Here is a 27,681-nt window from a genome sequence, read left to right as displayed (position 1 = left end):
TATGGTCCGCCTTGTTATTCAAGCTTAATCCCTGAGCAATCCCAGGTTCAAAATGAGAAATGTGGGTTTGTTTAACAGACAAGCAGAGCTGGTGCTGCATATTTTCCGGTGTGCAGATATTTGGAATTATAAAAAGTTTTAAAAGGACACCAATCATCCTTTTATGCCCAACTCACCCCACATACTGAAGATTGAATCTGATTGGCAGCTGGAAATCCAACTGGATTGTGGCACACTGATGTTGTCGGCCGATGGCATCTTTGATCTGAATGTCAATCTAGGAGGAAACATGGAAGTGTGTTAGGATTAGGCCTCGCTTGTTTACGCCAACCAGGATCTTCACAGTGGCACATAAGAGTGAGTTGTGGAGCTGTGGCTCTGAGGAAGCTGCTGGGGACAAGCTGCATTTCTGTGGGCAGAGATGATTACAAATGGGTTGCCAAGAGTAGCTAATCTAGCTAATTGTGGCAAACACACCCTAGCTAGATGGCTGTGAGGAATGTCGGTTTATTACGGAAAGTGTGTGTGCATGTGTCTGACCCCATCTTGACTTGACCTACCTCGCCTCTCTGTGCTTCCACATCAGCTGGCTCACGTAACCTCTGCCTGAGGCTCACTTCCTCCACAAGCTTACTGACTTCTCTTATTAGTAGCGGGAACATGAGATCACCTCAAACAAAACCAGTGTCGTGCAAATTATGTCATCTTCCATTTCTGCACAAAAACATGGGTAGCTATTTTTGAATGCTTCTCCTGCAGCCTGAGACAGTGTGGACGGTATCGTTTACCATTCACAGCTTTCTCTCAGAGCCAGAAGAAAAAGAAACAAGTTAGTTTCACCTTCTAACCTGTGATGTCACCCCGATGTAAGGCTCCTTAAAGAAGTCTTTTTCACATAAGAAGGAAACAAAGTTCCCTTCTTGCAAACCACTCAAATTATCAGCATCAAGTGCATGTTTAAATTCCATGATATTATTATAATATTATATTATTGCTATTTTTTTATTTTACTTGCACAGTTGCTGGAGTAGTTACAATCCCATTTCACTGCTGCTGTACATGTAGAATCATGCACGTGACAAATAAACCTCTTGAATGATACTTCATGACTGGTCGCAAGAATTTATGAAATTCTGACTTTCCCTGACTGGAAAAATATGCAAGAACCCAGAAAATGAGTCTGTGATGGTGCTTTTTCTTAATAAACAAGCTAAATAATGTGAATGCATCATGATGAGACCCAGGATGGTTATGGGCTCTAAGCTGACAGCATATACTGTAGTTGTAACATACAATGTTTGGAATAGCATTTGGAGATTTGCAGATTCATTAACTGCATGTAGCCCCCCTACCCACCCAACCAACCCCCAATCCCAGTGACCTTTGGCCCGTAGAAAGCTCCATCGCCTGGGTTCAGCTCCCAATGTTCTCCAAACTGCTGCAGACTCCTTTCCAACTGCTGCTCACACAGAGACAGAGAGAGAGAGAGAGAGAGAGAGAGAGAGAGAGAGAAGTGAAGGTTGTAGAGTAGAGTCAGTGAAAGGTTTCATGACATGTCTCAGACCCATAATGACCAATTGCACTTAATTAGATCAACTTAAATTGCCGTCGGCCCGATTTAAAAAGGGGGGTTGTTCCCATGGGGGTTTGTAGATATATATTGTAAGAGCTGCCCTGCACAGAGCCAGTCTTTATTAGAGTATCACACACAACTTGATTAGATAAGTGGAGACATGTCATCATGTTTAGGAGGACTTTTCTTCTAAGTGTGATTTACAAGGTTCGGCGTGCAATATAGACAAATTTGCACAGCTGGCTCCTTACCAAACATTCAGCATTCCAAAAGATTACAGTAAAGGCTGTGTGCATTAAGTATGTGTTTGTGTGTGTGTGTGTGTGTGTGTGTACATGTGAATACCTGTTCGGCTGTGTCCCATAGTTCAGGCTCTCCAAGGCACGGTGTGGGACGTGTGGAGAGGAGGCAGTGAAAGGAGAACCCAAAGACTTGATATACAGTCTTTACAAAGTCCAAGCAAGCCACAATCTCCTCCTCCAGCTGGAGAGCAAAAAAAAAGCAGAGATCAGAAAAAGAGGGAATAATCACGGAAATATTGGTTGAACACAACAAAGAAACCAAGACACATGAGTTTGAAGTAGTTAAGTTCCAAACTGGCTGGGAAAGTCAGTCAACATGTTTACTGTCAAGTCTTGAGCACTCCAAAGATTGAATTAGTAGGTCAGAGGTCAACATAATGAACTCTTAACATGAGTCTCTTGGCTCTGAATTAATGGGATGCTAATAGAAGGACGAAGGAATACAATCAGGGGCCCAGGGACTTTCCAGGGTACGATGTAGGGGTTTAAGATTACACACATATGTATGAGGTGTGATGTTTCAACAGAACAAAGATCCTCATTGACTCCAGGTTGAGGCTTCTTGGAATGTCTGAGGAGTTATCGTCACAACCTACCTAATCACTGTAATATGGCTCCTTGTGTGCTCCATTTGCAGTATACAAATAGAGCAAATGGTCATCTGGAACAAGCAAAATCTGGTATGACAAATTTCTGCATGTTTCGTATGTGTACCTGCTCCGGCGTGCAGAAGATGTGAGCATCATCCTGGCAGAATCGGCGCACCCGAGTGAGGCCTCCCAGAGCGCCGGAGAGCTCGTTACGATGCAGCGCCCCGAAGTCGGCCCACCGCAGAGGGAGCTCCCGCCACGACCGCACACGCTGCTCGAACATCAGGCTAAACACAGGAGAGAATGCTCAGGCGCACGTGACTCTAACTAAAGACACAAGGGTGTGTGTGTGTGTGTGCAGGTGCTCACCAGTGTGCAGGGCAGTTCATGGGTTTGAGAGCGTAGGTCTGAGAGCCCTCGCCTGTCACAGTAAACATGTTCTCACTGTAGTGCTCCCAGTGGCCAGAGCGCTCCCACAATGCAGTGCTGTACAGTGTCGGGGTCACAACCTCGGTGAAGCCTCGCCTTCGGTATTCACTCTAGGAGAGACCAGGAAGGAAGGAGGAGGGGGTGGTGAGGCGTCGGGTGACATTCAGTGCAGGACGGGGTCGGAGGAAGGTCAGTCGCAAAACAGCAATAAGTGAAAACTAATTGGCGTAATATCCTGACTGCTGATTTAAACATCACTATCCCTAGAATACATTCAGTGTTAATGTATGTGCAGTGCTGGGGAGCAGCTTCACAACATGTAATTAAACCGTTAGTATAACTACATTTTGCAGTAGCTTGCACGAAGTTCATCTAAATTCATGTTTGCAGAATGCACAATTAAGCCACTCTTGCCATTTCTGGTGTGATTACCTACTGAAACTATGACGATTTTGGGTCTTAAAAAGGTGAAAGCTGATTTTTTTTGTAATGATTAAGCTGCCAGAATTGTACAAGTCAGATGCTAAAAAACTCAAACTCATTTTGAGTTTACCTAGAAAAAAATTAAAACCTTTCTGGCCTGGTTGCTCCACTTATTTTTTCCTCATCCTGTTATATCCCAAATAGAATTGTTTAGTTGAAGTTTGGGTGTCAGGGGTTTTCCAGGAAGCTGGATTGCTATGAAGAATATTTGGCTTTAGTTTTTAATGCTTTGAATGTCAATTTCTAGTACTGATAATTGATAACAAGAACTCAGAGAAGATGTTGGGTGCTATTTTTGAACTGAATTGTAAGTAAGACATGAGTGATGATGGACACTGCAAATAAAACCAAAGCTGCTATTCCCTTCACTTTCCCATGACTATTGGGATTATTTATTTAGAGGACACTTTTTGCAATATGTGATGCAACATGTGATATTTTGTTGTAATTTTGTATTACACTGTTGATTTGATGTTTTTTTTTTTTTTTTGAAAGCTGTTTGAGAATGTTTTTCTAAGTAGTTTTAGTTACACTATATCTTTGCTGTATCTCAACTTGGTCTGGTATGACGTAATTGGTAATGTGCAAAATAATTTCCAACACCATATGCACATATGTGTGACTGACTGAGTGTACCTTTATGAAGTCAGTGAGTGTGTTGTAGATGTGGGCTCCTTTAGGCAGGAAGAAGCAACTGCCTGGACTGACGTCATTGAAGAAGAACAGCTCCTGGTCCTGGGCGAAAATACGGAAAAAGGAAAACATGGTATTTACAGCCAGGAAACACTGGAAATTCACCCTTTGTTTTTCACTTATTTCTTTTAATTGGTACCATTTTGCACTCCTGTCTTAATTTGCTTTTCATCTTACCTTACCAATGCGCCTATGGTCTCTTTTCCGTGCCTCCTCCTGCTCCCTCTCCCACTCATCCTTGTCCTTCTCTCCCGGAAAAGCCACCGCTAATAGACGCATCACACCTGAGGACTGTGGGTGATTGGCCAGTGTGACAGGGGACACCTGCATGTGAAGGGGAAAACAGGGAGGGAATGAGGAGGAATGGAGAGGTTGGAGTGAAGAGGGACAGAGAAAATACTATCAAGAAAAACATGAACAAAAGACATGGCAGAGGAGAAAAGAATAATGAAATGAGTGATCAGCAAAGAGAGGAAGGGTGAAGCGACAAAAGTGACGGCCGGCCTGACGGATGGCAGTGTAATTGTAAGAGCTGAGAACAGGAAACTGGCCTCTGACAAACACAACATCCTGCTGCACATATTTCCAGCCTGACTGCCATGGAATCCCAGTCTGCCCAGTGACAGTCCAGTATTGAAACTCCCACTGGTTGGATCAATCAGGATGGGGAAAATTCCATATACCCAGCATGTGGCCACCCAGCACACAAACACAAACACACACACACACACACATACACATACACACACACACACACACACACACACACTGCCAAATGGATCTGGATGAAATATTTTTTATGGATTAGGCAAGGTTAGGCCTTGCACCGTAATTTATCATGAGTGTGGCATTAAATCTTGATGGCATTATTTAAACCTCATTTCAGAAAAATGAAAGGAGCAAACTAAATAACTAACTAAGTAAATAAATATATATATAAATGTCAGAACTGAAACGGGTGAAAACAATACTCAGCTTTCAAGCAAGTGGAAAACAATCCAGCAGCAATAACTCAATAAAATGGTTGCAGCACCATGTTAAGGAAATAATCTCATTTGGGGTCAGCTGTGCAATAAAAATAGGAAGAGGCATGAACACAAACGGGAAAACAAAGAGAGATGCAGAAAGACAACCGCACGTGCACATACACACGCACACACACACACACACCTGCAGCATCTTGAAGACCCTGAGGAGGCCGGTGTGTGGGAGCAGTGGGCCGTTGCAGACCGCTAAGCTGTCCCCACACCTGTGACACGCAGAAAAGAAGAGGCGGCTTTAGTGTGAGAGTTTAGAGGACACTGGTGGAAAAGTCAACATCAGGTGTGTGTACAGTGTGTTTATACATGCCTGTATAGTGTGACAGTGGGGCCATTCATCTGCTCCTCAATAAGCTGCAGTCTTAGCTTATTGCTCTATAAAAAGAACACCCACAAAACACACAGAAAATCACAAATCTACTGCAATTCAATTTGGGCAGCAGGACAACAGGCGAGGGTCTGACCGTAACAGGCAAACACAGGAGCAACAGACAGTATCAGCGGCACACCTTTAACAGAAGGCATTCCTACATGGTGAGTAACATCACTGCCACTGGCGTTTTATCAAAGGCAACATATATAAACACTCAATTACACAAGCCACTACAAGCACAGTGCAAGCCAACATGGCTTAATGGCAGCCTGCAGTGTGCGGATCTCCAGCAAAAATATCTGCTATGTTAAATCAAAATCTGAATCTGTCTTACAAGGGATTATTAAAGAATGTATGGACCATGTATAAACAATGTAGAGGAAATTCACCAGCCATATAAGTAATAAAAAGAACCCATGGGAGCAGTAGAAGACTGCTAATCACAAAGCCTGTTAAACATACTCTATATCCTGTGCTGCATCTTTTGAAACTTTTCCGGATTGTGCTTGTGTTTTATATTAGAAACAGCCTGTGGTGAGTGACAGATTTTAAAAAATATATAAATAAAATATCCCGGCGGATGCTGACCTGGAAGAGTTCTTGGAGTTCTTTTCTGTTCAGCTCCAGTCTGAAAAGGGGGAGTTTGAGGGCTGCAGCCTCCTTACATTTCCCCTCCACATCACTCAGAGACAGGACGCTGTGGGGGAGGAGAAATTCAGTTAAAACATAAAATGCTGAAAAATCAAGGATGTCAGGAGGAGGAGGCCTGGAGGTGTATGGAAGAAGAGACTGTATAAATTAGATCAGAAAAAACTTAAAATGCTCCCTGTGGGGATGTAAGGTCATTACAGCAGCGGAGAATAGGATACAGATAAGAACAAAATAAATTAAAAGCACAGATGATCATAAAACAAATCCCCAATCAAACATATTGAGGATAATACAATAAATAAAGATGTACTGTGCACACACACACACACACACACACATAAAAAGTTTACTCTTCTTTCCTTTCTAGACTAAAAAACGGTCATTGTAGTCGACCCATTCAATCTTAGAAAAGCAGAGAAAAGATGGGTAGCTATTCACATTTTGTCTGGTGTGTCCTTTTCAGTGCCTCAATCATTTGCCCACTTTTGGTGATCTATTTTTCATTTTCAGGTTGTGTATTTATAGAGCCTGTTTAAAATTTCAACATGTGAAATGCGAAGATGTTCAGCTCATCTCCGGGAAACTGCTCTTTTATAGAGCATTCCGGTCTTAAAATGGGACAAGAAAAGGGAAAACAAGTGGCAGAAATTGGGATGTAACTCAGGAAACCAGAGCATGTGTAAGAAAGAAAAGGTAAAGCGAAAAGCAAAAAGTCAAGAGATATAAGGGGGGTATGGAAGCATAAAAAATAAAATCAGTATTGGGATGCTAAGTTAGTCTGCAGTGGGACAGGCTCATCTGAAGTAACCCCGCATTTCTACTATATTGCACACCTATTACTAAAGCAGGAAACAAACAAGTCGCTTGATAAATATATGAAGAGGGAGTTCATCCTCTGATTAAATGTAGTTATAGAAAAATTATATTTGCAGTTTAAGCATTTAGCTCCATCTATTATTCACAAGAGGCTGAGGTCAATCCTGAGAACCCCATATCTCTCCACCATAAAGGCCAATAATGACACCAATATGCATTTTTGTAAGAACTATAATACAAACAAAAGTGCAAAACAGGTTTCGCTTTTAAACAGGCTCGTCTTAAGATTAGAGTGTTTTAAACCAAAGGCTGTAAGTTTTGCTCTGTTACTAATATTACAGTTGTATTAAGTGGCAAACTCGTGGGAAAAAGGTCAAACAAGTGCCAACTTCACAATCTGCCAAGTACGAGCAGTAAAAATAATATTGGACTGACACTGTTCTTGCTTTTTAAAGCCAACAGATACATTCAGTCTTTTGGTATAATTATACCACTCCATCCCTACAGGAAATGTTTTCATTGCTAAGAATTTACAACCATTCTTTAAAGTTCAATGAACTCACTTCCAGGACAACATTTAGGTGATGAAAGCAAAGTGCAATCACACAAAACTGAACTGAGGCATCTTGAGGCCATGGCCTTCGGTGAAAAAGTTAGTAACATGAATGCATGAACATTCATTACATGACAGAGACAGACTTAGAAATCAGTTTTTATGAGAAACTGAATTTTATCTCTACTGTAATTTATTCTAAACTGTGGCCTTTCAGCAGAAATTGTTACTAAAAACAATCATAATAATAAAAATGATAAAGGATTACATTTATCACAGAGGGAATCACGGAGCCAATTATAATGAGGAATGATTAGGCAGCCAGATGGAGAGAACCAGGTTGGGATTTTTGCCAGGACACAAGGGAACCCCCACTCTTTGTGGTAAGTGCCATGGGATCTTTAATGACCACCTTAAGTCAAGACCTTGGATTAACGTCTCTTCCGAAAGACGGCATCTCCTACAGCTCAGAGTCCCTGTCACAGCACTAGGACATTGTGATTTATTTGGACCAGAGGGAAGACTGCCCCCTACTGGCACACCAACACCACATCTAGCAGCAACTTGAGTTTTCCCAAGAGGTCTCCCATCCAGGAACTCACCCATTCTCCAGCATATGGTCACAGTACAGCCCAAATTCTGACACTCCTTCTCTGCACACCTCGGCGCCAAACACCCCCTCCAGGACCCCTTGCAGCACACACATGCCAGTCCTCCATGCTGCCTATGAAAAGTGGGGTGGCACAAAGCAGATAAGGCATAGAAATAACACAGTAATGAGAATATCAAAGTTAAGCTGCCACGATACACCTCAAACAATTCTTAGGAACCCAAGACTCAGGGAAAGGTGTGATTACCTGTTTGCCCTCTAATGTGTCAAACCCCAGTAGCTGTAGCTCACAGTCTGCCTCTAGGGGCCGTCCAAGCTCCCACAGCTCCCCATTCACCTTGCTCAGCAGCGCTCCTTTCACACTGCGAAGGAGAGGCAATAGCAATTGTACTGCATTAGTGGAGTTAGAAGAGAGGTATGAAAAGAATGTATAATGGGTGTAATAATAATAACAATAAAAATTTAGTGTCAATTTACCGTGCACTCTGAGCAACAAGAAGGGGGGTGGTTATGCCAGCCTTTCCCTCTACTGTCCTGCCATCAGCTAATCGAACACTGAGAGGCCTTCCTGTAACTTCAACTGTCTTCTCATTGGATCGCTTCTTCCTGAGAGACTCAAAGACTCGCAGTCGCTCAGAGAGAGCAGGGGACACCTGCAGCTGCAAAGGAGAGGAAAGACACAGGTCAGGGTCAAGAGGGACTGAGTACATACAGACAAAAAAAAACAAAAAAAAAACATGCACCTTCAAAAATGAAATCTGGGTACTAGACTACAACCAGATGCAAAAAAAAAAGTCTCGTAAAAGAATATACCCATAGGAGATAGGACAGTGAAATGAAAAGGAATGAGAGAGATGTGTATAAATATTTTAGTAACTGTTCAGCTTAGTATGGAGTGAAAAAATCTGACAACAAAAGAGAGAGAGAGGGAGGTAGGAGGGGGAGCTGGTTGGGACTGACTCAATCATACTATGTAATATGTAATATCTAATATGCAATCTGCTTCTGAGGACAGACTGTACTCTATCCCAAAGCAACCACAGCAGTCAACAAACCACAGCCTACAGAACTGAATGTGGCACAAACACTAAAAACCACAGCAGAGTGGTTTGACTTTAAGCTCCACTGACCAGCTAGTAGATTAGGACTTTAGAGCACATCACTGCTTAATTTCCACTACAGCGTTTAACAAACAACAACAACAACTGCATACGACCCTGGACTGGACCTGTACTTCCTATCCTGGTGGCTAATGTTAGCTACTGCACAGTGTTACACCACAGTGCTGGTGTTAGGAGACGTGCGCACACCTTGCTGAAGCGCCTGTGAGAGCTGAGCGTGGCACGGACCGAAGAGCGACAGACTGACAGCCGTAACAGCAGCGACACCACCATCCTAAACACCCCCGTTTACACACACACTATCATAATACTCCACATTACTGTCCCCTTGACTGCATGCGGCCATAACACCGGAAAAGGGAGATTAGAACAACGCTGACGCTGATTGGCCAAAGTCGGGAGGGGGGGCGGAATCTTGTGTCGCGGCGAGTGCGTGCTCGCTCTGGAGCGTCTAGGTGGCGCGCGTCCACTGACGAGTAGCACTCACGGACAGGGACATCCCGGGCATTTAAAGGGTAATTCCCCTGTATTAAGAGCAGCCACCAAGCATAAAAGATTAGGACTTTTGGAGACTGCAACACGGCATGCTAAATGTTAACGACACGGCACATAGTGAGAGGTGAGGCAGAAAAACAAGTCCATCCACTATCACTGTGCTGCGCCTACAGTAAGTGATTCACTAGTGAGCAGGTCAGTGGATTTTCATACAGCAAGCCTGAAACCTGCTGCATCACGGCAGGCAACTAGGCAGAGTGGAATAGAGCCGGCGTGCTCCATTATGGCAAACTGCGCAATAAGGCACGGTAGCTCTCTCCTGCATACAGCTGCACTTACAGTCTTTGGCTTCTGTGCCTGTAGCATCTAAAAAGTACTCTTACTTTATTTAAGGGAAATTAGACAAATTCTTATCGACTATAATGAAAACTGTAGCATTTACGAAAACAGATGAAAACACAGTGTCTCAAATATTTGACACATTTTAAGCATATTCCTCGTGGAGTTAACACAATTGAAGTAAAGTGATCCGAGATGTGCAATTTTACAGTCAACATTTTTTTAAGACTACAGTCCCCATTCAATGCTTTTTTAAAGATGAAACTTAGAAGTCGACTGCTATAATGAAGAGTGGATCATTGGAGGGGGCATATCATTAGTAGGTTAATGAACATCTTAGTTAATACTAAGATATCTATTTTTTCCATCTTTTTTTTTTTTTTAAACAAGTGTATAGACGCACTCCATTTAAGGGACGTGAGGAGCTGAGGTACAATTAACTGCCACTGGAGGGCGCTACAGTACATGTAAGATGACTTGGGGCTGCTCAGTTACATCACTTTAAATTGGTATAAGGACAAAATTCATTATCAGTTAAATTTTCTTAAACAACAACTACTATGGATACTTGTGCATTCATGCAGCTGGTGAATCGTTTAAGGAGGGGTTTATCTCACTCGTCAGTTACTGACATTAATTAACTCTAGCAGGATGGGCCATTTCCCATTTTCACTCTTATATGGATTCTAAAAAATAGGATTGTCTCCAGAATTTGCCCACACACATACACCTCTCCAAATCCTTCTAAATCTGTGCTGAAATGTAATACCATATTAGATGTAGTGGACAGAGGCTTGGCATGTCGGCCAATTACTTGTTTTTTGGAAGCAATAAGTTTTGTTTGCCTCTTCCCCCATTTTTACTGCCTAAAAAAGGACAGCAGGTTACTTTAGACTTAGATTTTCCTCTACTTAAGGAGATGTATGCATTCAGCACCAAGGAGCTAACAGCGAGGCTGCACAATTGTTAATCATGATTTCAGTTTTCACAATTAAAGACTACCGACATATGGCCAAAAACGAAACATTTGCTTTCAATTAAAACGTCCACTGTAGCTAAAAAGAGGTCATCATGGTGATGCAATATACCATGAGTGCAACAATATAATTGTGTCATATTAATAATAAAGAGAGTATTATTTATATTACTCATGAATGTACTAACTGGCCCAGAGTGCACTGGAGATCATTTGTGGATGACATATACTCTATAAAGAGCCAAAGTGTGACTGCACAGCCCTTAGCAATAGTGTTATTATTCCCTCATTGTGGGGACTGAAATGATGCAATGGGACTGGGTCAATTAAGCAGTATCTGGGTTGTGTTGTATCAAGTGAATTCTTCAAACACAGTCCATGTATTTGACAAAGTAGCTGGACAATGCAAAAGCAAAATCAGTAGTGTTGACAGTAACTAACACATCACTAATGTATTGTTGCAACAACAGTGTGCAATAGTGTGCAAGTATTTGGCAAACAACAAATCACTCCAAACGTCAGGAGGTGATGTGAGAAGGAAATGAGCTGTGGCCTTTTTAGGGGAACAAGTTGTAGAAAACAGCGGTTTACCACCCTTGTTAAATTCAGAAAAGCACCCACTACTTACAGTCAATGGTGCAATTATGAACACAATGACATTATATGTATGGAAAGTGGATGCAAGTCATTCCATAGACAAATGCATCAAATAACCTGGAGCATTTTAGAAGTGATGAAATTTCAACTGTGTTCTGAGGGGTGAACCCAGCAAAGCACTGAGAATTAGTAGACTAAACAGTTTACTCTCCCTTGTAATAATGTGGTAATATAAGCCTCATTTGAAAATAAATAAAATCAAAAGACATTTATAGTGTTGGAAGACATACTGAAAGACTGTTGCATATTTTGACTGTGGGGGGGGGGGGAAATAAAATAAAAATAAAACAAAAAAGGCAGAATGTGTGCAAAGTTCAGAGCTTCCAGAGACATCACACCTGAAAGGATTGGACACTCACAAACCAGTGATAAAGCATCATTGATGAGGATAGCAGTGATTGCATTGCAACTTATCAAAATGATTTACACATGCCTTCAGCTTTCTCACATCTTCAGCATTATCAAACTCAAGTTGTCAAACAAAAATCCTCTTGAGCTCAAGAGTACAAGAAAACAGTGAGATTATTTACAGAAGCACCGCAAACTACATCTACCTTTGACGGGGCAACAAAAAAGTGTGCACTGAGAACTCTTCATCTAGTCTAGCTTTTTTTCTGTCCAATGTGAACATAAACTAATGTGGGTTAATGGTTACCTGTTCTAATGCCTGACTGCAGATAAATTACAGATACACATTTTTACGGAAAGCAGCAGCAGTTTTGCAAAAATATTTAAAAGGAAGAAAGAAATTTGTTTGCGGTTACATTTTTACAATGTAGGCATCTGTTAACAAATTCACAAAGGAATGTTTCCAGAGACTAAATACCTCTTGATGAATGCTTTTTCAACTCAACTCGGTAAGACCCAGCGTATACCGTGGACAACACACATACCACGGTCAAAGATAGCAAAGTTCAGGCTCTGACCAGCATCAATGATCCTGTACCTCCTGCTGCTTAGGAACAAGGCTTTGGACAGACAGAAGCACTACAGCAATAATTCCTGCAGAAAAGCGCTGGGATTATTACCATTGTGTTTTGTCCTGTCTTATCAGTTTCCACAAGAGCTGAGAGGTCAGGAAATGTGTCTGGACAGAGCCATGTGGGCAAAGGGGCTCAAGGGCAAAAGCATGAAATGAGTGAAGAAATGATGCAACATCAGAAAAAAAAGAATAAAAATAAAAAAGCAATGGGGAGGGGGGACAACTGGAATATTAAGTAACAGTCCCATTTATCTCACACCTCTTCATCTCTTGACAGCATCTGATGTGGGTGAGGCTATGTGTGGAAAATTCCCAGTAATTATCTGGCATAAAAATACAGCGCAAAAATGTAATGCATTAATGAAAAATAACAGCAGCTGTGCAGCTATAAAAAGAAAAAAATTCTCTCAAACATGAACGAAATTAACTGAACAGCGCAAAAAAACTAATAATGTAATTTATATAATTTAATGGTTAATCTGTGACCAAATAAAGTACCCCCCCACCCCAGTTGAGTTGAAACTCTGGATTTTATTCAAGTCAGTACATGTAGAAGCCTAGCAAGAGTGTGGTTCAAACTGAAATGTCCCCCGCCATCAACTACTGAGTATCTTCATGACTCAATTTAACTTTAAACGCGCATACACACGCACACATACACTCATTTGTTGTGTTGGAGGCTACAACGAATTATCTTCACTCTCCTCCTCTGTCTTGTGGTTTCCAAAGGAGGACACACCGGTGCAACAGTTACTGTGGAGAAATTCTTCGAGGACTAAACCTTTTCCAAGGTCTTGATCACAATAAAGACAGGATGGGTGAGTGATGATCATTATTCTCATTCACAAAACAAGAGCTTGAAGAGAAATAGTTGCATCAACTCCTCCAGTCCTTACATTTACAAGCTTGGAGATATACAACGAGAGAGGGCTGTGGTGGGGGAAATTTCTACAAAGAAAGGGGTATTCTGTACAGTGAGATATACTTGGGAGATGGGAATGGAGTTAAATTCAAAATATGCTGCAACAGAAATCTCATCCCTTAGAATGTGGTTGTCTTTTGATTACCCATATCCACCTAAGAGGAAACAGTATTTCAGGACACACACCACACACTCAGGAAAGAGGAGATTGCTTTGGAATTAGACCACTTTCACAATTTCTTTAACAGTTTGGAACTCCATCCTCCCCATCCCATAAAACTCACACCTTTCTCTCTCCCATTCTCTAAGGATGTGTTTCACAGCAAACATGTAGGAGGGCAAACTGAAAAACGTTTTCAATAGAATGACCACCTGCAGTTTCTTTTCTACTCAAACTATTTCTGTGGTTTCCTCCTATGCTATAACACTCTTGGAAGACCAACCTCCTGCATATGAAGAGATGGAAGAAAGGAGGCAGATTTAGGACTTGTTGCACAACACTCTGCACTACTTTACTGATAAGCTGTTACTGCACTGTACAGTGTAGGATGACTGGTTGGCTACCTAGTTTGCATGTAGATTTAAATCAGCTATTTACACAAAACTTGAGCTAGTTTTAATTCAGGCTAGATTAACATAGTGAAGATAACTGGGCTCATACCAGCAGGGCTAACACACTCTCAGGGTTTAGCTTAGATGTGTGGCTTGCACTTCTCATTCAGCATGTCGTAGATGACCGCTTCAGTAGCGTGGGGGTAGGAAGGGTCTCTTAGTTGCATGGAAGGGACCACCTGTGAAGGGAGGACCAGGACGCTTGCCCCCACGGAAACCCCCTAAGGTGTGGTCTTGGTTGAGGTGTGGAGTGGGGGCTCGGCCTCGCAGCAGAGGTCTCTGGGGGATGGGGACCGAGAGGATTGGGGGACGAGGGCTTGGCAAGTGCAGCAGGGGGACAGGAGAGGAGCTGGGATTAGGGGTTTGGTTACGGGGCTGAGCTGGCGGACTGGCGGGGGGCTTCTGTAGAGATGGAGCAGGGGACTGAGCAGGAGTGGGCAGGCGAGGAGGGGCACTGTCAACTGCGGGAGAGGAAGGAGTGGAGGGAGAGGAGGAGGAGGAGGGAGTGGGAGAGGGGGATGGAGGAGGCAGGTTAAGAGGCTCCTTCACTCTGCCAAGTAATGGCGGAGGAGCACCAGGGGTACCTGGGCGGTGGAGAGGGGGTGCATGACGGGGAATGAAAGGCTCTTTTACTGTGCCAGGGCGGGGAAGCTTAGGGGGCTCGCCAAGTAATGATGACATGAGGGGAGGAGGGGCTGCTTTGCCACCTCTGGGTCCCGCTCCAGCTGCCCCTCGCTCTGCCCCCTCTGGTCTCACTGGGGGAAGAAGGGGAAGAGGTCGGTCTACAGGCACCAGCACCCCCCCTACCATGACTGCATTGGTGGCACTGGGGAAGTTGGGTGGAGGGATAGGGCGCTGCAATATGGGAGGGGGAGGGGGACGGGGGATCGGCGGAGGAGCAGTGAAGAAAGGGGAGGGAGGAGGGGGATGCTGGTGGAGGTGTGATGGAGGAGGGGTCTGCATGTTTTCTGCGTGGTAGGGCATCTGGAACTGAGCTTGGGGAGTAGGATGGGCATGAGTGTGGGATGGAGAAGGGGGAGGGGGACGAGGGTGAAGGTGCTGCACGACGAGGTGAGGAGGAGGGTGAGGGGGTGGCGGCATGGAGGGAGTCATGTCCTCCGAGCCTCCCTGACTAATGTTAAGAGGTGGGGGAACAGCATGGGGCGAGGGGGGCTGGGCTTCCATGTATTCTTCCTCTTCATACCACACTGCGCCCCCTGGCCGACTGCCAGCCCCGCCCCCTCGCCGTGAGCCTCGTCCAATCACGCGGATGCTCTCAACCGTCTGGATGCGCTCTCCAGCTTGTGGCCGGTTGGAATAGCCTAGAGTTTGGATGGGTGCTCCTTCAGTGCAGGGCGATACTAGTGTTTCAATACGGTGGTACTGGACCTCCTCCCCCTCCCCACCTGGAGACCCACCCTCTCGACCTTTCAACTTGTCCTCTCTTTTTCCGCTCAAACTTCCCTCTTCTGAGCCAGTGCTGGCTTTACGAGAGCCTAGAGAAGCTCGCCTTTCTGCCAGCGCTCTGCTGTTCCCCATCACCTTCATCTGGCTGCTCTGTCCATCTTTCTTACCCTTCATCATGTCAGTAAGGGGGGAAGAGGCAACACCCTGCTTCCTCATATTCATCGCCTCTTCATCCTTCAGTTTTGCGGCGCTCTTCTTCCCAGTTCCATACCGGGAAGATGAGGCCAGGAAGTCTCCATCGTTGCTGCTTCCTGTTGGGGTAATGACAGCATCCCAGGGGTCACTGCGATAAGCTGTGGGTGAGAGGTTATGACCTCCAGACGAGCCCAGTGATTCTGGCATGCTCCCAGGTGTGTCCATGATCTCATCCTGGGTGGGTGTGGCAGCAGCCTCGTCCCTCACTGGGGTCCCATCAACCCCATCGCCCCCTAAGGGACTGACATCACCTAGACCTAGACTGAACCCCGGATTACCCTGTAAGAAACTGTTGATTTTGGATTCTAGGCTGGGGGGAGAGACAGAGGGTACTGAGGGACGGGGAGGAGGAGGGGGTGGAGGGGACAACTGTCTTTCTTTCTCCCAGTCTCTGGTTCTCCCAGGCGTTTCTCTTTTGAGGCTGTTCCCCATGATGGGTTTGCTTTTGGGGGTGGTTGGGGTGAGTGGGGCCTTAGGAGCTGACGACTCTGGAGATGTTCGGGTGGGAGGGGCAGTGGAAGAGTTTGTCACACTTTGCAGCAGAGATGACAATCCTGGGCCAAAAGACAATTGAAAAAATTGATTAGTAATGTGGAATTTGACAAATGAGATTATCAACCAAACACTGGCAATGACAAGTATGCGTGTGTCTCTAACCTGGTGTGTTTGTCTTAGATAGAGCATTGAGTATGCCCTCAGGTGTGATGTCAACTCGTGACAGGATGCTGGCCAGGGCTGGGCTTGGTGGGGCAACTTTGGAAGCAACTGGTTGGCCGGAGGGGGTGGTGGGTGTTCCAGGAGATGGTCGAGATGAAGGGCTAGCTGCTGAAAAGCACATGAGGGCAGAGATAGCAAAAAATTTAAACCGTACCATGAGTGCCACAAATAACTGAAATGCTTTTAGCAATCTCAAACTTACCTGTTACCATACACAACTCCTCCTCCTGCTTTACACATCTTGCAGCGCTCTGATCTACCTTTTCCACAAACATCATGAAATATGATTCCAATTCTCTACAAGAAATGTTTATCTGTTCCAAATAAAAAAAAAAAATCTACACTTTGCTTAAAGCAAAGCATATATCTAATCTACAACTTTAATTAGGTCAACAAGTAAGAACAGAGCCTTCTCCCAAAAGATTTCAACGTATCAACATTGTTGTGGATTAATTAATGTGTCAAAAATTGGTCAAAAAGAGACATGACATTTAATTATTATGCAAAGCAATTTAAGATCAAGGAAAGACCTAAAAAATCCTTCATTAGCCTTCAGTAAACAAGGCTAGTCAGAGGCATGGAATTTTCCACAAGTCAAATATGCAATTTTGTAGTACTTTCACATCATTACATTTTATATAAGCAAACTGATTCTCATATGACTAAAATTTTATAAATTGTGTATAAAAAGATTTACCCTAACTAATGAGATTTTTTAAAATACATTTTGTCAGGTAAAAGACACATATACACACAATTCTATAGTAGCTTCTGGCTTTTTTTTTTTTTTTTTTTTTTTAAGTAAAGACCTTTTGTTGTCAGTCTCACCTGTTCATGTCCAAAGAACACAATTACATTCACAGAAAGATAAATGGTAAATCCTTACTTATCAGAATGTAACCATGTCAACTGCCTGCTACTGCAAAAAATTGTATTATTCCTTTTGTCTCAATAGACTTAAACCATCCTTAAGACATTTTCAAATTCCTAGGACATGTTGTAATATTACTGTTTTCTCTGAACCCCCCACCACACCTGTATTCTTCATGGCAGTCGTGATCGAGCTGAGGATGGAGCTGATTTTTCCCAGGTCCACGTTAGCCAGGTTGACTCCCAGAGGGGTGGTGGGAGCACTAAGACCAGCGGTGGAGGTGGGAGTCACTGGGGTGGCTGTGGCAGGGGTGGTGGCATTGGCTTTCGAGGATTTGGTGGGTGTAGTTGGAAGTGTCAGCTTTGACAATGCACCCAGCTTTGTTGTCTTGGAAACAACGGTGGAAGCCTTTTCTTTCTTTTCATCTGATAGTGGGAAAAAAATTGTAAGATTAATAAATGAGCAGTTCTGAAACAAAACATCAGCTGGACAAACACTCTTGGACCTACACCATAAAATTATATTCACCCAAATGCAAGTCTCTCATAAGCGATCTCAGATCAACACATTTTAAAACAATTTGTAGCCACTAACCTGAGATACTGGCATTGTCAGCCTCCTCATCTGACATATCCATGTCTTCTGGGTCTCTGTTGTCCTTGGCCACCTCTCCTTCATCCATTGCCTTGCCATCTAGTTCAGGGTCCAGCTGGGCCCTGCTGGCCCCCAATCCCAGGAACGGTGAGTCAGAGCCGGTAGGGGAGGGGGCGTCTTCTGAGGGTGAGGGGATGGGAGAGTCCTCGGGTCCAGGGAGAGATGACTTAAGGGCATCCAATTTCCTTTTAAGACTGGCCACACGGTTGGCAAAGGCATTGTACGCCTGAGCAAATGGGGAGGGGTGAGAGGGAACAAGAATCAAAGTAAATGAGATGAGAATAAAGAAATAAGGTGAGACATGTGATCCACATAGCACATTTACCATAACTTTGTTATTTTTTAGGATTAACTAACCAAAGGTTGCTTTGGTTACAAAGGGAACAGCAAAGACATAATTGCCTTCTAATGCATTTTGTAATTAAATACACAGCAGCAATGTCCGCTGATCTGATCTGTAAGGAAAAGTATGGAATAATCTTAGGAAAAATAATTAAATCACATGGGTTAACACTCACATTGGCCACAATTTTGACCTCCTTGTACTGCATCTCATAGAAAATGTCTGCATTTCCTAAAGCTTCCAGCAGAGGGGGGCCCGTTTTCAACTCTTTCTCCAAGAAGCTGACAAACTCCTGCAGCTTCAGACTGCCATCCTCAAAGTCCTTGGCAAATTTGTTTCCTCCGGCCTTGTCTGGAGATAGGAAAAGGAGTGTTTTAGGAACCAGACAAACAAAGAAAGCAACAGGTAAGTACAATGTGTCTGCAAGTTTCATTCAGTTAAATTTAACATATTTTCAATGTCAGGATGACAGAAAAGACCAATTTTCCAATTAAAATAAATGTCAACATAAAAACAACAGCAAACTTATCAGTTCTGCTTGATTGGACCAACTTCTTCCTGGAACACCAATGCATCAACAACCTAACATTTTAATGACCTTCAAAATCGAATTTATGACTTAAAATGTTGCATTCAACTGTAAAGCATTGATTTAACGTAACATGATTTAAGACTTATCTCCCAGCACACACCAGGTAAAAAAAAGCGTACTACACATAGATATAATGTCCTGCTATCTCAATATATGAAACCATGATCTAGTGCTCAGTGTGGTCCAAACAAATGAGGCTTTATCTGTTTTAATTCTGTCTTTGTAAAAACTGGGCCGAAAATCAGAAAACTCCTGCTAGCCTTCCTCATCAGTCACCAACTTAATACCATACATCTTCTTAATTTTCTTTACAGACTCTCTTGCATATCTAAGCAAACTTTCTGAGATTTATGTCAACTACCTGTAAGTTGATTGTCAAGTACATCCAGACACAGTGTCACAGATCTCTCTGTACTCTGTATTTGAATCCATAATCTACTGCCTACACATTGTATTGGGTATTTGTTGGCAGGCAGATCTTGCATGGTAAGCTACTATGTTTAGACATTTTCATAAGCTTTTTGAAAAGAAACTCTAATAGCCTCAGTTTAAAATTTAGTGACCAGATCTCATTTTCATTATCAGAGTGTGACAATTTATTAAACTGTGCAGCAGTATTAATGTATGATGAACATTTTACTGTTAATATGTTAGTAGGTTAAACTGAATAGATTAGGGTCATATAAATGACATTTGACCTTTAAGTCTCTTGAGAGCCTCTGTGCTGCAGACGTCCACCCTCAGAGCTGCCAGCTGTTTCTCCCTGAACTCCTCTTCCTCCACTGCTCGCTTATATCCCGTCAACTGCTCTATGAATGACTGGGGCTAGGAGTGGGAATGAGAAAAGATGAAGGTATTAAATCAGTTTTTGTGCAACTTGACAAACAATTTTACATGACAAAATATAGGAGGATGCACACAGTCAAGACTCACTGTGAATTCAGCTACTATCTTGGACTTGAGGGCAGCTTTGGGGTTGGCTTGGGCTGGGGAGAAAAAAATGTTAACGTCAACTTGACAACACACATTCACAAGTGGAAATGGAGATCATTTTTAATATATGATGACCTGAAACTTAAATAAGCTCTAATAATGTAAATCAGTCTGTAGAGTGAAAAAAAAAAATCACATTGAAAGACTGACCTGGTATAGGTGGGGACTCCTTTCCTTTCTCTTTTTCTTTTTCCTTCTGCCTCTCTTTCTCTCGCTCTCTCTCTCGGTCCTTTTTGTTCAGGCCAGCTTTGAACTGGGCGATGAGCTCCTCAGGGTACACACTCCTCTCCTCCCAGATAGAAAAGATCCTCTCCACTGATTTACGGACCTTCCCATCTCTGGCAACACAAAGTGACAGGGCAACATGGTGTGTGTCAACATTACTAGGCTGAGAGAAAACATGTATGATTCTGCTTCTGGATACAAAAAAAAGAATCCTGAAGAAAAAAAAAACATCATGGAAATAAGAGTTCACACACTGACACAATATTGACACTATGTAACAGATGAATGACTAACAAAGCAATCTGTGTGCACTCACTTGACCAGCTGGGCAGCATTGGGAAGGACTTCTGCAAAGGTTGAGCGGAAGGCAATGGCATTTTTTCGTTTGCAGTTTTGAATCACATCATTGGCAAGGTAGAACAGATTCAAGCGATGATTGGTGTCCGCTGAAAACAAGTAGAGGAAAAGATAAGATCAGATTATGAATAGATCCTTAGCCAGGCACAAAGGAAAGAGATGTTTCTGGACCCAGACACTCAGACAAGCAAATTTTAGAAAGTGATGGTGAAGATCATACTTGCAATACAAAAGCCCAATGGGCATTCAAACATACTTGTTAACTATGACAGCAGTAACCGAATAGTAAGCTGAGGACTACATGTGCTTTTACAGGTATGGATTAGTTCAGTCACAGATCAAGGAATGTCTTTCAAAATTTTTCATCTTTCTTTCAGCTTTAGCCAATGTAAGTATAGTCAGTGTCCATCAAACCAGAGCCATCCATTTAGAAAAACAGTACCAGAGTCAATTTAAAATGGCACAGAACCAAGAATTTCTAGTGTCTCTTAGGATAGATCATTCAATATCCTCATGTTACCAGGCAACATGAAATATTACAGCCAGTGATCTCAATTTAAAGCTGTTCAGCAACAAAATCAACATCCATGAAGAAAAAAAAAATCATTCACTGGAGTCTTTAAAAAATATCAATCCTTCTGTCACATTTTTAGATAAATTTCAGCCTGAATACTTGGTCAGGTGACTTCAAAGAGAGTGACAAATCAGGTGTTGGTAGAAAAGATCACTGCTTCCTTTAACCAGGCCAAATGTGTCAGACTCCACATCTCTCAGACAAAGGGGTAAATGCAATACCATAAATGTACACTTGAATCTGGAGTGACGCACCAAGTAAGCATGGCTTGAATTTGTGCAACAGCTGAAACCAAGATTCAGGCTATAGGGAGCTAAACAAAAAAGAATATCCATCACCCAAGCACAACCATAAACTCATAATAACTGACAACATATATTAACAGATGAATATTAAACATTATTTTGTACCAAACAGTTAGGCAAAAGATCCATAATAATTCCTCGATGAAATGTGCAAATAAAATTGTTATTAGCCCACCAACAAGTATTCAAATGATGCAGGACATATGAGACACAAGGACGCAGTGTCACAGATGAACTCTTTATTTACACCCATGTTCTATAGCCTACAAATTGTGTTTGGCAGATCGTGTATGTCCTCATTATTTATTTGCTGGCAGGCACAGCTTGCACTGTAAGCTGCTATGTTTAGACATTTTCATAAGCATTTTAAAAAGAGACTGTACTAGCCTCGATTTAAAATTCAGTGACCGTCAGGAGGCAAAGTGAACATGACTACAGACCTTCAAATTAGTGAAACTGTCAAGCAGACAAGGTTGGTATGGAAAACACAATCAATCACGATCAGTTTAAATACAACATACATTTTACACTTTAATCACAGAGAGGCACACATCCACTGGGACAGATGTTGCTGACGTCTGCGGGATGTGCGGACTGGAGGCCGACTGACAAGCGTTAAATTCCATTAGAAGACTCAATGCATTTTTTTTTTTTTTTTTTGCATGATATCAGTATTACATTAAAAAACTGACTCTCTGATCACCTGTGGAAATATGTCCTTCAAAAATAATCCGTTTTTGCATAAAACAAAATCAAAAAGCAAACTAAAATGCAGCGTCTGGGTTCACTGCAGCGAATCAAGACACAGCTCCTGAACAACGGGTGGTGACGCTGATCTCTGCCCAGATGTGCGCACCTGGAGGCTGACTGAAATGCGAAAAAGGGCCGGTAGAACTTCCAGCGCGGTACAATTTAAAATAAAATTGTATCGTAATAAATTGTAATAACTAAGCGAACAGATAGCTTGTAACGAGTTACTGTAACTCCATGCATGCGGTCAACTTAGCAACAGTTTTGACTCTATATCAGATGCATGTCCGATATCTTGACGTCCCAAATGATTGGGTGCGCTTAAAAACTTACTGGACCAAGACGGATTTGCCGACCTGACCGGACGGTATATATTATAGCTAAATCATGGTGAAATGTTATTGGACTACCTTCACAATTCTTACAGAAACACAGAAGATTTTAAAAGCCAATAAAGGTTACTTTATTATTTGTTTCAGTCTACAGCTCCGCCCACGCTCCTTTAAAACACTTTGCTCCGCAATAATGGTGCGTGTCCAAACGGCGAGCACAAGCCTGCACGTCCGAGTGGAGCACATATAGCTAACCGTGATCCTGAGAATGAGTTTCACCTTAAGCTCACAGAGAGGCTTCGCATCTAAAATAACCAAATTTACACCACAGGTTACTCAGCCTTACTAAAAGTACATACACAGACTTAAAAACTGGATTGCTCATCTCAAAACACCGAAACAAGTTATATTTAGTTACATATCAGAAATTCCAATCAGTATTACAAAGTATGCTTGCAAACCGTGTAGCATAGTTTGTAGTCTCCAATAGTTTCATGCTCCAATCCCCAGGGAGTGCTTGTGTACTCGTTTGGTAGGAGTTTTTACGCCTCTACCGACCACGCAAAGTTCATTTAATAGAATGAATGACAACTGTTTTGGGTCCTCCTAGCTTCTGTTTCCCAGTCGTAAACAGATGATATCGTATCGGAAAAAGTCATTGCTAAATGTCACACGCAGTGTGCGCTCCATGATGGGGTGAATGAGGCAGTGCAGAGCAGTACTGGACGGCGGGCAAGTCCCAAATAGCTTATGTTGAATATATATAGCCTACATAATACCAAAAACAGGATCTGATTGATTCGTTTGTCACGTCAGTGTTGAGCCAATGAATGATTTATGACTGACAGACCAGTGATGATAAGCGCTTATTGCATCTGTAACGTCTCATTGTGATGTCACCTTCCCATTCCATTTATCAGAGATAATGACAGGCTACCGTAATGTAGGGAATTGTGTTAAACAATTGGTTGTCAGCGCCGCATACGGGGTGGATGATAGGTCATGTTTGATGACTGATACACATTCGTGGTATAGTTTTTTCCACTCGAGTTGTGGGGAGTGTTTAGGCTGGCTCCAAATAAGCCAGGAGAGCAACGAATCCATCATATCCAACGATGGAAAGTGGTCGCATATCTGGGGCTACTATGTTGGTGACAAGGTTAGTGATGTTGTCACTTCGTGCCTTGTCACATTTGTTTCGGGTGAGTACCCCCAGCGTTTCCAGCCGTGGCCTGCAGCGAGTCGGATGGAGGTAAACAGGATCGGGTGCTCACATCTCAGAGGATTAAGCATCGATGCTGCATTTTTTTTTTTTTTTTTTTTTTTCAGTTTATTGCACTTTATACCTGACACAGCTGACATTTCACTTGAGATCCTCCTTATTCCAAGTCAAAATAACACCATGCTATACTTCGCTTGCCGTCTTTTCTTTCTTTTTTGTGGTAGCATAGTCAAATCTGTCAGTGGAATAGGGAAAAACGTCAACCACAGTAGAAGCAACAATGGATGATTGGGCTTTAAGATGGCCTAGTCCATAAAGTTGCGAAAATTGTGTCGCGGGAAAAGGTGCCTTCAAAATGATTTTTAATTTTTTTTTTTTTTTTTTTTTGTAATCGTTTATGGTCCGTTTGACAAGTAGGTTATTCGTTTCCTCAGCTGTACATGTGCACCCCTACTACAAAATCGTTACAATCTCAGTATAAAAGAGTTCTCTGCAAAACAATGAACATCAAAGCCTGCCTTTGAAACTGAAATTATGTCACAAATCCGGACAGCAAGGAGACACCAAAAAAAAAGAAAAAAAAAAAAAAGAAAAAAAAGAAATGCACTCTTAATGCCATTAGGGAGCGCGACTCCCTAAGACATAGGAAACACAAGAGACAATGTTAAAATATTTAAAAAACCGTATATCCACTGACTCTGCATCAGAATCTGCATTTAGGCTATATGGCATTTAGATCACGCAATATAACATGAAACTGAATGAATGACAACAAAACATGTTCACAAAAGTCAAAATCACTGTATGATGCTCTGCAAATAACATCTAATTAAATGAGCACAAAATCATCTGAAGTATTTCTTCCACGGGGTGACAGCTTTAAAATTTTGAGTTTGATGTTCCCTCACCAGTATAAAAGAAACAAAACTATTTCATCTATTGAAAGGTGTCAAATCAGAGTACAGATTTTTACTACTGACACTCATGTACTTTATGTTTTGGGTGCAGACTTTAGCCGCTGTTCAACCACAGGAACTTTTTCCAGGGCCTAGGAACCCTCTGAGGAACTGACTGCATTTTGGCCACAGGGACCAGAGTAAAAATTTAGTTCTGTGTACATTTTTTGTACCCCACAAAAAAAACTTCCCTGCTCAGGTGGCGGGGCAGCACTTTCCAATGGCCCAGGAGCTTTGGGGGTGGGCTTGCAAGGATGACCGCTACTGATTGGTCAAACACACAGAGCGACTGCTTCAACTTGTGTACTGCTTTATTCATAAAACAAGGAAATACTCTAGTATTAATTTAGGACCAGTTTAGGACAAGGGGTGGGGATTTCTCTTTGTTTGATGACAATACAAGTGAAGAGAGGCTTCTGGTAAAAAGAGATAGATGGCACGCAAGCTAAGAGCACTACTGACTACAAGAAGTTTGGGGAAAAAAGCAAGACATCTGCTTTTAAAGTAAAAACAGCAATCTGAGAGAACACAGGCAAGCAAGAGAGAGAGCAAGACAGTCACACTCCCAATGTGCAAAGTATTTAAACAATAATATTTTTGCTCAAAATGCAATATTTCCCAGCCATAAACTATCATTTTGTTTCCTTTTCATTATGTATTCACAAAACAAGCTGGTGGTTGCAAATCTGACACAAATCTTCCCAGATCAACAAATGCTGATTTGTATTAATTATGAGCTAATGCTTGGCTGAAGCCAAATTTCCTTCGGGACAGTAACAAAGTTCAAGTCGCTGTGACCAGAAAACCTTAAGACACAAAACTAATTTCATGGAAAATTTAATGCCATAAACATCATTCTAAGGTAGGTGGTTCCCTGCAAATTCTCAAATTTGCAAGAAATGCAAAATTAATGCAATTGAATGCAAAAAAAAGATGTGAAAAGTTCTCAAAAATGGTAAAGAAGACAGACAAGAGTTTCAGCAGTCTATGCCATCATTAACATATCATAATCTGAGTATTATACGTTTTATTTACAGCCAGAATGGAACTTCATTTTCAATCAAATTTTAAATTAACAACATATCTGACAATAGACACAACTGCATGAGTCCTTGCATCCTTCCTTCAAGTATAGATTTCAATTTTTTTTTTTTTTTTAAGTAGGTTCTAACAGCTGTTTCTTTACAACTGAAGAGCCTTTCATTTCCTTATAATTTAATTATTTTGTGAAATGTGCAACTGCAACTAACCCAATTTCCCCCCAGGGATCAATAAAGTGTTTCTGATTCTGAATATGGCCTGTTTTCCATATAAAGTCACAGTTACGCAAATATTTTTGTCACAAATAGTCATGTCCAACAAGTAAGCTAACAGATGCATGTGTGCTTCAAAAATTTAACCCTTTAACCCATAAAGTTAATCCATTCACAAGCTAGGATTCAGCTGCATAACCGTGGGCCACCAATCTCAGTACAAACTAACTATGCACAAATTCTAACTCTGCTTCCAAAAATAAGTAGGAAACCAACCTTTTCTTCCACAGTGTCAAGTGAATCCACAAGATTTCGCCTGACTATGAATTTGCAAAAGCCAAAATGTAACATATCTTACAAAGATTGCAAAAATGCATATCTGGTAGCGAACAGAACTGACCAACTCATCAGCCACCACACAAAATTTACAATATTTGGCTTGTAACTGCTACTAACACTAACCCATTCTGCAAAAAAATATTCCTCAACATGACAAACATTTGATAAGTTAGTACCTGGGCACTGGCAACATACAATCAATAATGTGTTAATCAAAAAGAGCTTAGAGCTTGTTAGCAGCTATCTCCAATCAACCCTTTAAGTTCTACCTGCAATCAGCTAAGACTCTGGTGAAACAACTAAGGTAAAATGGTCAGGATTTAAAAAAAAATAAATAAATAAAACATAAAAATCAGTTTATAGTACAATCATTTTGATCCACATAAGCAAAAAGAAGTTCTTTGTATCTAAACAGTCTATAAATAGATAATAAACAGAGCTGAACTGATATAAGATGACATTTGTACAGAGTAATGGAAACATCAAAACTATTCAAGTCATGTGCCAAGAGATCGTCAGTGCCGAGGTGGCCAAAGCAGCAAAGAAACTAACCTGTCGCAACACACAACAGTCAACTGGAGGCAAAGATGGTTAACAATGTTTCCATTACTAGACAAACTAAATCATATCTCTAAGAGCAGAAGCCAAAAACTGAGAACAATTTAGTGCCTATACCATGCGCTTAATGACGTTACTTCTTCCAAAGAAACCTTAAGCATCTCACTGTGAGGCCTAGTTTTCTCTCAGGATAGTTAGACAGTTACAAAGATGTATAAACTGTGAGGCGAGTCAATGAGAAACATACTCAAGACTATCAAACACTTCAGTCATCTTTGAGACAGATCATGTCATTAAAAAAAATCTTTATATTCCAAATACCTCACACAAGCCAGAGGTGTAGGGAGGGTATTAGCTCACACTGGCAGGAGGATGGGATCAAAGAAGCTATCTAGTATTCAAAATAACACACCACTATCACACATGGCAGCTGGCAAATGAACAACTAACAACCAACCAAGTTCTTGTTATCAGAAAAGGCTTTTATACATTGCTCAATTTTCTGCAATGTAACAATGTTCTACCTGTGATTCTAACTGGGCAAATGCATATCAACAACAAGCATCATTCGCAGTATAAAACGGAAAAATCCAATATTAAAGCAGAAGGTACATATATGGCACATATAGCTGACTTTGGCTGGATTAATTCATAGATGAACCTAGACATGAGGGAAGACATGAGGGCCAAGATTCTAATTTGCAAGAGTGGGCAAGTGATACAATGTGAAGATACTTCACTGGCAAGAGATCTCTCACTTT

General features: G+C 41.9%; 1 protein-coding gene across 5 annotated transcripts in view; it reads right to left on the bottom strand.

The window, feature by feature from the left end:
• LOC115373822 (threonine--tRNA ligase, cytoplasmic-like) overlaps positions 1-27,681 on the bottom strand; it is a 29,959-nt gene that overhangs the window by 1,161 nt on the left and 1,117 nt on the right. Inside the window, exons 1-14 of one of the 5 annotated variants that reach the window (XM_030072406.1) lie at positions 14,267-14,456; positions 8,591-8,772; positions 8,361-8,475; positions 8,106-8,227; positions 6,072-6,180; positions 5,421-5,485; positions 5,241-5,319; positions 4,248-4,394; positions 4,014-4,112; positions 2,835-3,004; positions 2,590-2,752; positions 1,919-2,056; positions 1,382-1,459; positions 177-277 (exon numbers count right to left, since the gene is read on the bottom strand). In XM_030072406.1, coding sequence (XP_029928266.1) covers positions 177-277; positions 1,382-1,459; positions 1,919-2,056; positions 2,590-2,752; positions 2,835-3,004; positions 4,014-4,112; positions 4,248-4,394; positions 5,241-5,319; positions 5,421-5,485; positions 6,072-6,180; positions 8,106-8,227; positions 8,361-8,475; positions 8,591-8,772; positions 14,267-14,323 — 1,625 coding nt within the window. In that variant the 5' untranslated portion in view covers positions 14,324-14,456. Of the gene's footprint in view, positions 1-176; positions 278-1,381; positions 1,460-1,918; positions 2,057-2,589; positions 2,753-2,834; positions 3,005-4,013; positions 4,113-4,247; positions 4,395-5,240; positions 5,320-5,420; positions 5,486-6,071; positions 6,181-8,105; positions 8,228-8,360; positions 8,476-8,590; positions 8,773-9,423; positions 9,627-10,451; positions 16,434-16,536; positions 16,705-17,631; positions 17,893-18,061; positions 18,348-18,639; positions 18,816-19,754; positions 19,882-19,989; positions 20,043-20,199; positions 20,388-20,590; positions 20,721-27,681 lie in introns of those variants that run through there. The other 4 variants (XM_030072405.1, XR_003929566.1, XM_030072403.1 and 1 more) reach the window with 4 other exon arrangements.

Source organism: Myripristis murdjan, chromosome 16 (genome assembly GCF_902150065.1).
Source record: "Myripristis murdjan chromosome 16, fMyrMur1.1, whole genome shotgun sequence".
Taxonomy (NCBI): Eukaryota; Metazoa; Chordata; class Actinopteri; order Holocentriformes; family Holocentridae; genus Myripristis; species Myripristis murdjan.
This window is presented reverse-complemented; position numbering and strand designations above follow the sequence as displayed.